Genomic DNA, 11,859 nt, shown 5'->3' on the forward strand with positions numbered 1-11,859 from the left:
TTGAAGGATGGAGACAGACGGACAGGCAGACAGTAAGACAGACAGACAGGCAGTTTGAATGATTTACATTAGTTTAAAACACATACAGAGAGTCTTCTCAATATCTAGTATATTATGTAGATGTGTGGACATGGAGGCTGAAAGTATCTGTTTACTCCATAAGATTCCTAACTACTTCCTGTTGTAGTTTGGACAGTGTTTGTCTGAACTCTCGGTTCCTACGTCAAACCCGCTCCCTGTGGCGATGTCACTCCCCTTGAAGACCGGTGTAAGTTGTCCTACAGAACAGTAGCTGTGTGTTCCGTTAGAGGTGTTCTGTTTCCCCTGGCGGTGGTTACCGTGGTTACCGGGATGCGATGGGGGGTCTCCAGGGAGGAATGCTGAAGGGAGATGTAGACCAGGTGGGATATTACGGTACATCAGTTCCCCCGGGCCCTCAGTTCTGAGCAGCGTGTTGTTCTAGTGTTCTCTCTCTCTCCTTCAACATAAAAGCGCCTGGTCTTCCTCTATCTCTGACACCAGCTGTGGTTCCCGGGCCTTTGTAGAAGAGACACCCTGTCAGCAGTAAGCATAGCACTTCACATCCACAGAGGGAACGGATGACGGATCATTTCAAGCGCCCAGGCTGCCGCTACAGTTACTTATACCAAGTCCCAGTTTGTGTGTGTGTGTGTGTGAGAGAGAGATTGGCTCGTCTGTGTTTGTGTACATCAACGGTGTACACCTGAGAGAAAGATAAGAGCCAGGCTGTGTGTGTGTGTGTGTGTGTGTGTGTGTGTGTGTGTGTGGCTGCTGAGGGGAGGACGGCTCATAATATTGTCTGGAAGGGAGTAGTTGTAATGGGAGAATGCAATGTGTGTGTGTGTGTGTGTGTGTGTGTGTGTGAGAATGCAATGGTGTGTGTGTAGTTGTAATGGGAGAATGACGGCTCATAATATTGTAGTTGTAATGGGAGAATGCAATGGTGTGTGTGTGTAGTTGTAATGGGAGAATGCAATGCTGTGTGTGTGTGTGTAATGAGTGTGTGTGTGTAGTTGTAATGGGAGAATGCAATGCTGTGTGTGTAGTTGTAATGGGAGAATGCAATGCTGTGTGTGTGTGTAGTTGTAATGGGAGAATGCAATGGTGTGTGTGTAGTTGTAATGATATCAGAGGTTATTTATATTTAGAAGGTGTTTTGATTCCATTCACTCCGTTCCAGCCGTCATTATGAGCCGTCCTCCCCTCAGCAGCCTCCACTGGTGTGTGTGTCTCCCCTGTCTCTCTGACACTCTTATCTGGCACCCCTCTCTGACACCCTTATCTGACACCCTCTCTGTCACCCTCTCTGACACCCTTATCTGACACCCTCTCTGACACCCCCTGGCTGTAGGATGCACACCTCCAGCACCACGTGTAGTCTGGGTTCTTCTGACGAGAACACCGTGAGCCAGGCAGACGATGGGTTAAAGACGGTCCACCTGGAGTTAACGGAGACCTGTCTGGACATGATGGCTCGATACGTCTTCTCCAACTTCTCAGCGCTGCCCAAGAGGTACGCACGGACGGGGGGGTTGACCACGGGATATTTCTGCCTTTATTAGTGACCTCGTGGGTCTTCACTCTAGTCTTCATTATTCACCCAATCACAACGGGGGTAAAGGACACGAGGTCTTCTATGATTATCAACTGCCATAAGCCCTCGGAACGAAGTGACCTTGACTTGACCCCTGACCCTTAACCTTTGCCAGGTCTCCTATAGCAGAGTTCCTTCTTGCGGGGGGTCGCAGTATGACCTGGCTGGTGGGTAACAAGCTGATCACCATAACGACCAGCGGTGGGGTCAGGAGCCAGGCCCTACTGGGGATGGACATGGCTGAGAGGCTGGGAGGAGGGGGAGAGATGACCAGGTAACCACACACACACACACACACACACACACACACACACACAGGAGCCAGGCCCTACTGGGGATGGACATGGCTGAGAGGCTGGGAGGAGGGGGAGAGATGACCAGGTAACACACACACACACACACACACACACACACACGCACACACACACACAGGAGCCAGGCCCTACTGGGGATGGACATGGCTGAGAGGCTGGGAGGAGGGGAGAGATGACCAGGTAACCACACACACACACACACACACACACACAGGACACACTGGGGATGGACATGGCTGAGAGGCTGGGAGGAGGGGGAGAGATGACCACACACACACACACACACACACACACACAGGAGCCAGGCCCTACTGGGGATGGACATGGCTGAGAGGCTGGGAGGAGGGGGAGATGACCAGGTAACCACACACACACACACACACACACACCACACACACACACACACACACACACACACACACTGGGGATGGACACTGAGACACAGGTAACACACACACACACACACACACACACAGGAGCCAGGCCCTACTGGGGATGGACATGGCTGAGAGGCTGGGAGGAGGGGGGAGAGATGACCAGGTAAACACACACACACACACACACACACACACACACACACACACAGGAGCCACACTGGGGATGGACATGGCTGAGAGGCTGGGAGGAGGGGGAGAGATGACCAGGTAACCACACACACACACACACACACACACACACACACACACACACACACACACACACACACTGGGGATGGACATGGCTGAGTATCTGGGAGGAGGGGAGAGATGACCAGGTAACCACACACACACACACACACACACACACACACACACACACACACACACACACACACACACACAGGAGCCAGGCCCCACTGGGGATGGACATGGCTGAGAAGGCTGGGAGGAGGGGGAGAGATGACCAGGTAACCACACACACACACACACACACACAACCCATACACACACACACACACACACACACACACACACACACACACACACACACACACACACACAGTAACCCATATATACACACACGGTAACCACATACACACACACACACACACACACACACACACACGGTCACACACACACACACACACACACACACACACACACACACACACACACACACACACACACACACACACAGGAGCCCTACTGGGGATGGACATGGCTGAGAGGCTGGGGAGGGGGAGAGATGACCAGGTAACCACACACACACACACACACACACACACACACACACACACACACACACACACACACACACACACACACACACACACACACACACACACACACAGGAGCCACACTGGGGATGGACACTGAGAGGCTGGGAGGAGGGAGAGATGACCAGGTAAACACACACACACACACACACACACCCACAGGGGATGGACACAGGCTGGGGGAGGGGGGGGAGAGATGACCTAACCACACACACACACACAGTAACCCATACACACACACACAGGAGCTGGGACTGGGGATGGACATGGCTGAGAGGCTGGGAGGAGGGGGAGAGATGACCAGGCAAACAACACACACACACACACACACACACACACACACACACACACACACACACACACACACACACAGGAGCCAGGCCCCACTGGGGATGGACATGGCTGAGAGGCTGGGAGGAGGGGGGAGATGACCAGGTAACCACACACACACACACACAGTAACCCATACACACACACACACACACACACACACACGGTAACCCATAAACCACACACACACACACACACACACACACACACACACACACACACACACACAGTAACCCATATATACACACACGGTAAACACACACTGTCAGTAATATCCGGTCTCGGTAACCACACACGGTAACCCACACACACACACGGTAACCCACACACACACACGTAACCCGCACACACACACACACACACACACACACACACACACACACACACACACACACACACACACACACACACACACACACACGGTACACACACACGGTAAACACACGGTAACACACGGTAACACACACACACACACACACACACACACACACACACACGGTAACCCACACACACACGGTAACCTATACACACACACACACACACACACACGGTAACCTATATATATACACACACACACACACACACACACGGTAACACACACACTGTCAGTAATATCCGGTCTCTCTCCTGCCCCCTGTAGGTCAGACCCCTCCCTTCACACCCGTCAGACCAAAGAGGCTCCCGGCCAAACTGGAGTCCCAGTCCAGTCAACAGCTCAACAGAGCCTCACGCATCAGAGTACGATCCATGTCAGGTAGGAAGAGGAGGAACTCTCTCTCTCTCTCACTCTCTATCCTTCTCTCTCTCTACTGTCATCAGAGTACGATCCATGTCAGGTAGGAAGAGGAGGAACTCTCTCTGTCTCTCACTCTCTATCCTTCTCTCTCTCTATCCTTCTCTCTCTCTACTGTCATCAGAGTACGATCCATGTCAGGTAGGAAGAGGAGGAACTCTCTCTGTCTCTCACTCTCTATCCTTCTCTCTCTCTACTGTCATCAGAGTACGATCCATGTCAGGTAGGAAGAGGAGGAACTCTCTATCCTCTCTCTATCCTTCTCTCTCTCTACTGTCATCAGAGTACGATCCATGTCAGGTAGGAAGAGGAGGAACTCTCTCTGTCTCTCACTCTCTATCCTCTCTCTCTCTATCCTTCTCTCTCTCTACTGTCATCAGAGTACGATCCATGTCAGGTAGGAAGAGGAGGAACTCTCTCTATCCTTCTCTCTCTATCCTTCTCTCTCTCTACTGTCATCAGAGTACAATCCATGTCAGGTAGGAAGAGGAGGAACTCTCTCTCTCTCTCACTCTCTATCCTTCTCTCTCTATCCTTCTCTCTCTCTACTGTCATCAGAGTACAATCCATGTCAGGTAGGAAGAGGAGGAACTCTCTCTCTCTCACTCTCTATCCTTCTCTCTCTATCCTCTCTCTCTACTGTCATCAGAGTACAATCCATGTCAGGTAGGAAGAGGAGGAACTCTCTCTCTCTCTCTATCCTTCCTTCTCTCTATCCTTCTCTCTCTCTACTGTCATCAGAGTACGATCCATACATTTACATACATTTAAGTCATTTAGCAGACGCTCTTATCCAGAGCGACTTACAAATTGGTGCATTCACCTTTATGACATCCAGTGGTACAGTCACTTTACAATAGTGCATCTAAATCTTAAAAGGGGGGTGGAGAAGGATTACTTATCCTATCCTAGGTATTCCTTAAAGAGGTGGGGTTTCAGGTGTCTCCGGAAGGTGGTGATTGACTCATGTCCTGGCGTCGTGAGGGAGTTTGTTCCACCATTGGGGGCCAGAGCAGCGAACAGTTTTGACTGGGCTGAGCGGGGAACTGTACTTCCTCAGTGGTAGGGAGGCGAGCAGGCCAGAGGTGGATGAACGCAGTGCCCTTGTTTGGGTGTAGGGCCTGATCAGAGCCTGAGGTACTGAGGCTGCCTCCCTCTCACAGTCCCCGCAGGCAAGCACCATGGTCTTGTAGCGGATGCGAGCTTCAACTGGAAGCCAGTGGAGAGAGCGGAGGAGCGGGGTGACGTGGAGAGAACTTGGGAAGGTTGAACACCAGACGGGCTGCGGCGTTCTGGATGAGTTGTAGGGTTTAATGGCACAGGCAGGGAGCCCAGCCAACAGCGAGTTGCAGTAATCCAGACGGGAGATGACAAGTGCCTGGATTAGGACCTGCGCCCGCTTCCTGTGTGAGGCAGGGTCGTACTCTGAGGATGTTGTAGAGCATGAACCTACAGGAACGGGCCACCGCCTTGATGTTAGTTGAGAACGACAGGGTGTTGTCCAGGATCACGCCAAGGTTCTTAGCGCTCTGGGAGGAGGACACAATGGAGTTGTCAACCGTGATGGCGAGATCATGGAATGGGCAGTCCTTCCCGGGAGGAAGAGCAGCTCCGTCTTGCCGAGGTTCAGCTTGAGGTGGTGATCCGTCATCCACACTGATATGTCTGCCAGACATGCAGAGGTGCGATTCGCCACCTGGTCATCAGAAGGGGGAAAGGAGAAGATTAATTGTGTGTCGTCTGCATAGCAATGATAGGAGAGACCATGAGGTTATGACAGAGCCAAGTGACTTGGTGTATAGCGAGAATAGGAGAGGACCTAGAACAGAGCCCTGGGGGACACCAGTGGTGAGAGCGCGTGGTGAGGAGACAGATTCTCGCCACGCCACCTGGTAGGAGCGACCTGTCAGGTAGGACGCAATCAAGCGTGGCCGCTCCGGAGATGCCCAACTCGGAGAGGGTGGAGAGGAGGATCTGATGGTTCACAGTATCGAAGGCAGCCAATAGGTCTAGAAGGATGAGAGCAGAGGAGAGTTAGCTTTAGCGGTGCGGAGCGCCTCCGTGATACAGAGAAGAGCAGTCTCAGTTGAATGACTAGTCTTGAAACCTGACTGATTTGGATCAAGAAGGTCATTCTGAGAGAGATAGCGGGAGAGCTGGCCAAGGACGGCACGTTCAAGAGTTTTGGAGAGAAAAGAAAGAAGGGATACTGGTCTGTAGTTGTTGACATCGGAGGGATCAAGTGTAGGTTTTTTCAGAAGGGGTGCAACTCGCTCTCTTGAAGACTGAAGGACGTAGCCAGCGGTCAGGGATGAGTTGATGAGCGAGGTGAGGTAAGGGAGAAGGTCTCCGAAATGGTCTGGAGAAGAGAGGAGGGATAGGGTCAAGCGGGCAGGTTGTTGGGCGGCCGGCCGTCACAAGACGCAAGATTTCATCTGGAGAGAGAGAAAGAGGTCAGAGCACAGGGTAGGGCAGTGTGAGCAGAACCAGCTGTGTCGTTTGACTTAGCAAACGAGGATCGGATGTCGTCGACCTTCTTTTCAAAATGGTTGACGAAGTCATCTGCAGAGAGGGAGGAGGGGGGAGGGGGGGGAGGATTCAGGAGGGAGGAGAAGGTGGCAAAGAGCTTCCTAGGGTTAGAGGCAGATGCTTGGAATTTAGAGTGGTAGAAAGTGGCTTTAGCAGCAGAGACAGAGGAGGAAAATGTAGGGAGGGAGCGAAAGGATGCCAGGTCCGCAGGGAGGCGAGATTTTCCTCCATTTCCGCCTCGGCTGCCCGGAGCCCTGTTCTGTGAGCTCGCAATGAGTCGTCGAGCCACGGAGCGGGAGGGAGGACTGAGCCGGCCTGGAGGATAGGGGGACATAGAGAGTCAAAGGATGCAGAAAGGGAGGAGAGGAGGGTTGAGGAGGCAGAATCAGGAGATAGGTTGGAGAAGGTTTGAGCAGAGGGAAGAGATGATAGGATGGAAGAGGAGAGAGTAGCGGGGGAGAGAGAGCTGAAGGTTGGGACCAGGCGCGATACCATCCGAGTAGGGGCAGTGTGGAAGTGTTGGATGAGAGCGAGAGGGAAAAGGATACAAGGTAGTGGTCGGAGACTTGAGGGGAGTTGCAATGAGGTTAGTGGAAGAACAGCATCTAGTAAAGATGAGGTCGAGACGTATTGCCTGCCTTGTGAGTAGGGGGGAAGGTGAGAGGGTGAGGTCAAAAGAGGAGAGGAGTGGAAAGAAGGAGGCAGAGGAATGAGTCAAAGGTAGACGTGGGGGAGGTTAAAGTCGCCCAGAACTGTGAGAGGTGAGCCGTCCTCAGGAAAGGAGCTTATCAAGGCATCAAGCTCATTGATGAACTCTCCGAGGGAACCTGGAGGGCGATAAATGATAAGGATGTTAAGCTTGAAAGGGCTGGTAACTGTGACAGCATGGAATTCAAAGGAGGCGATAGACAGATGGGTAAGGGGAGAAAGAGAGATTGACCACTTGGGAGAGATGAGGATCCCGGTGCCACCCACCCCGCTGACCAGAAGCTCTCGGGGTGTGCGAGAACACGTGGGCGGACGAGGGAGAGCAGTAGGAGTAGCAGTGTTATCTGTGGTGATCCATGTTTCCGTCAGTGCCAAGAAGTCGAGGGACTGGAGGGAGGCATAGGCTGAGATGAACTCTGCCTTGTTGGCCGCAGATCGGCAGTTCCAGAGGCTACCGGAGACCTGGAACTCCACGTGGGTCGTGGGCGCGCTGGGACCACCAGATTAGGTGGTCGGCCACGCGGTGTGGAGCGTTTGTATGGTCTGTGCAGAGAGGAGAGAACAGGGATAGACAGACACATAGTTGACAGGCTACAGAAGTGGACTAATGCAAGGAGATTGAATGACAAGTGGACTACACTCGAATGTTCAGAAAGTTGCTTACGTAGCAAGAATCTTATTGACTAAAATGATTAAAATGATACAGTACTGCTGAAGTAGGCTGGCAGTAGCTGGGTGTTGACACTACACTAATCCAATTCGTTCCGTTGAGTGTAATAGTTTCTACAGTGCTACTATTCGGGGCTAGCTGGCTAGCTAGCAGTGTTGTTTACGTTACGTTGCGTTAAGAACGACAATAGCTGGCTAGCTAACCTGAAATCGCTCTAGACTACACAGTATCTTTGAAGTAAAGACGGCTAAGTAGCTAGCTATGTAGCTAGCTACGATCAGAAACAAATCAAACCGTTGTACTGTAATGAAAATGAAATGAAATGTGATACTACCTGACCGGGTTGTTGAATTCGATTCAGTAGACGTGGTGACGTTGGTAGCTGTTAGCTGTTAGCTGTTGGCGCTAGCAGAGTCTCCTACGTTAAGGACGACAAATAGCTGGCTAGCGAACCTCAGTGAATTAAGATAATCACTCCAAGACTACACTCTAAACTACACAATTATCTTGAAACAAAGACAGCTATGTAGCTAGCTAACACTAAACTAATCAAGTCGTTCAGTTGAGTGAATAGCACTTTTACAGTGATGCTAATCTGTGGGCGTTATGCGCGTTTGCTAGCTCCTGGGCAGATAGCAGTGAAGGCTACGTTAGGCTGACGAAATACGATAGTATGCAATTATCTCTGATACAAGGGCGGCTGTGTAATAGCTAGAAAAAGTACTAGATTAGACAAATCAACCGTTGTACTATAATGAAATGTAATGAAAAAGTAAAAAAGTTATACAACCTGCGGAGCGAAAGTGCGAATGCGACCGCTCGCTCCAGAGTAGAGATCTTAGACTTGTGTGCGGCTGCTCGGCCATGGAAAACCATTTCATGAAGCTCCCAACGAACAGTTCTTGTGCTGAGTTTGCTTCCAGAGGCAGTTTGGAACTCAGAAATGAGTGTTGCATCTGAGGACAGCACTCGGTCCCGTTCTTTAAGCTTGTGTGGCCTACCACTTCGCTGAGCCGTTGTTGCTCCTAGACGTTTTCACTTCACAATAACCGCACTTACAGTTGACCGGGGCAGCTCTACAGGGCAGAAATTTGACGAACTGACTCGTTGGAAAGGTGGCATCCTATGTTGGTGCCACGTAAGTCACTAAGCTTTTCAGTAAGGCCATTCTACTGCCAATGTTTGTCTATGGAGATTGCATGGCTGTGAGGAATAATGTTCTGGGAGCAGCGGGTGTGGCTGAAATAGCTGAATCCACTAATCTGAAGGGGTGTTTCTATCTCTCCTTCGTTCCATGTAAGGTAGGGATGGTGATATGTCACTAATTCCTCCTTCTCTCGTCCCCCTCAGGTGGCCATGCCCTCCGTGCAGGTCCAGCCCAGAGCCTCAGCCCCCTGGTCTCACCCTCTGAGGGGAGAGCTGTGTGGTGTCCCCCTCTCTCCCCCTCCTCCTCCTCCGGCCCCTGTCTGGATGGCCTGGAGCCCCCTCTCCTTCCCCTGTGCCCCCTAAGGACCCCCTCAAAGACAAGCCCAGCCTGGCAGAGTTCCTGCCCGTTCTGACCCAGGGATGGGCCGAGATCTTCATACGCAGACCCTCAGGTACACGCACACACACACACACACACACACACACACACACACACACACACACACACACACACACACACACCTGTTGAATAACTTCCTCTTCATCTGTTTACACACGGAAGATACAGAACATTTAAAATTATTTTCTCTTCTCTATCTCTCTTCCTCCTCTGACCTGACTAATTCAAATCACATCAAATGTATTTATAAAGCCCTTCTTACATCAGCTGGTAGAAGCACGGCGGCTAGGAAAAACTCCCTAGAAAGGCCAAAACCGAGGGGGAAGAAACCTAGAGAGGAACCAGGCTATGAGGGGTGGCCAGTCCTCTCTGGCTGTGCGGGTGGAGATTATAACAGAACATGGCCAAGATGTTCAAATGTTCATAAATGACCAGCATGGTGAATAATAGTAATCACAGTGGTTGTCGCAGGGTGCAAGGTCAGCACGGCCAGGTGGACTGGGGACAGCAAGGGAGTCGTCAGGCCAGGTAGTCCTGACGCATGGTCCTAAGGCTCAGGTCCTCTGAGAGAAAGAAAGAAAATTAAATTCACACAGGACACTGCGGATAGGACAGGAGAAGTACTCCAGATATAACAGACTGACCCTAGCCCCCAACACATAAACTACTGCTGCATAAATACTGGAGGCTGAGACAGGAGGTGGGGGGGTCAGGAGTCATACTGTGGATCATTTAGCTATTTGGCCCCATCCAATGATAACCCCGGACAGGTGGGTAATTGCTTTCCGTCCAGGTACCAGCAGGAAGGATATCCAGGACCCCACCCACTTTGCCAAGCACAGCCCCCACACCACTAGAGGGGATATCTTGGGAGGGGACAGTGTGTTGGATGGGAGGGGACAACCACTGATGGGAGGGGACAACTTTCCATCCTGAGACAAGGCTGAAGTATAGCCCACAAAGATCTCCGCCACGGCACAACCCAAGGGTGGGCGCCAACCCCAGACAGGGAAGATCACATCGGTGACTCAATCCACTCAGTGACACACCCCTTTGGTTAATTGGTTCATTCCCTAAAAGTCTAATTCATTGGAGGTGTGGGGGTGCTAAGCTGACAGGTTGGGATGGAGGGGTCATATGGAATGGTTTTATGATGTCATACTGTGGATCATTTAGCTATTTGGACCCTGTTTATGTGATTAGACCGATTTTCACTTAAACTGACTGATTTTGATGGTGATTTTTGTGATGTGACTTAGATTGACCCAGGGGTCCGGGGCGTCAGTGGACTCAGGTGGGTAATTGGGAGGGGACTTCTCTCGGTCCAGGTAACACCAGCTGGTTGATGTGTCTGGAGAGGGGTCACCCTCCCAGTCCCTTCTCCTCTGAGGCTGGGTAACATGCCTCTCCAGGAGCTGTCCTCTGTCCTCATGGCCATGGAGTGGGTGGGAGGACAGTGTGTGTGTTGGTGGGAGGGGACAAGGAGCCCCCATGTGTGTGTTGGTGGGAGGGGACTGGAGGGGACAGACTGCCAGCGCCCCCGACCAGGGGCACAGCCACCCCTGACCCCCGACTCCCGTGGGAGGGGCCCTTAACCCCCTGGACCCATCCAAGGGGCAAGCCTGGACTCATTCAGCGCTCTAACACAGTGGTGAGGGAGGGAGAGGGAGAGGGGACAAGGGACAGTGGTGTGAGGGAGGGGACAGTGGTGTGTTGGATATTATAAGTGTGTGTTGATGGGAGTGTGGGGACAGTGTGTGTTGGTGGGGAGGGGTGGGAGGGGACAGTGTGTGTTGGTGGGAGGGGACAGTGTGTGTGTTGGTGGGAGGGGACAGTGTGTGTTGATGGGAGGGGGAGTGTGTGTTGGTGGAGGGGACAGTGTGTGTTGGTGGAGGGGAGTGTGTGGATGGAGGGGACAGTGTGTGTGTGTTGTTGGTGGGAGGGGACAGTGTGTGTTGGTGGGAGGGGACAGTGTGTGTTGGTGGGAGGGGACAGTGTGTGTGTTGGTGGGAGGTGTTGGTGGGAGGGACAGTGTGTGTTGGTGGTGGGAGGGGACAGTGTGTTGGTGGGGAGGGGACAGTGTGTGTGTTGATGGGAGGGGACAGTGTGTGTGGTGTTGTTGGTGGGAGGGGACAGTGTGTTGATGGGAGGGGACAGTG

General features: G+C 52.1%; 1 protein-coding gene across 2 annotated transcripts; it reads left to right on the forward strand.

The window, feature by feature from the left end:
* Positions 1 to 1,026: 1,026 nt before the first annotated feature.
* Positions 1,027 to 9,630, forward strand: LOC127920804 (tuberin-like). 2 transcript variants are annotated; one of them, XR_008107437.1, is made up of 4 exons: positions 1,027 to 1,534; positions 1,731 to 1,889; positions 4,095 to 4,290; positions 9,505 to 9,580. XR_008107437.1 is itself a non-coding variant. In XM_052504818.1 (4 exons), exons 1-4 carry the CDS (start codon positions 1,374 to 1,376, stop codon positions 9,563 to 9,565), a joined length of 495 nt encoding a protein of 164 aa, XP_052360778.1. In that variant the 5' UTR covers positions 1,027 to 1,373; the 3' UTR covers positions 9,566 to 9,630. The 2 variants fall into 2 exon arrangements, 1 of the variants encoding a protein (XP_052360778.1); XM_052504818.1 differs by having other exon boundaries at positions 4,095 to 4,208; positions 9,505 to 9,630.
* Positions 9,631 to 11,859: the final 2,229 nt, after the last annotated feature.

The sequence above is a fragment of the Oncorhynchus keta genome, unplaced genomic scaffold, assembly GCF_023373465.1.
Source record: "Oncorhynchus keta strain PuntledgeMale-10-30-2019 unplaced genomic scaffold, Oket_V2 Un_contig_20633_pilon_pilon, whole genome shotgun sequence".
Taxonomy (NCBI): Eukaryota; Metazoa; Chordata; class Actinopteri; order Salmoniformes; family Salmonidae; genus Oncorhynchus; species Oncorhynchus keta.

Excerpts from the sequence above, each read along its gene's own strand:
- LOC127920804 (XM_052504818.1), top strand. The coding sequence starts at position 1,374 with ATGCACACCTCCAGCACCACGTGTAGTCTGGGTTCTTCTGACGAGAAC. Across the intron at positions 1,890-4,094 it reads GGAGGGGGAGAGATGACCAG|GTCAGACCCCTCCCTTCACA; the intron begins GTAACCACACAC and ends TGCCCCCTGTAG. Across the intron at positions 4,209-9,504 it reads CAGAGTACGATCCATGTCAG|GTGGCCATGCCCTCCGTGCA; the intron begins GTAGGAAGAGGA and ends CGTCCCCCTCAG.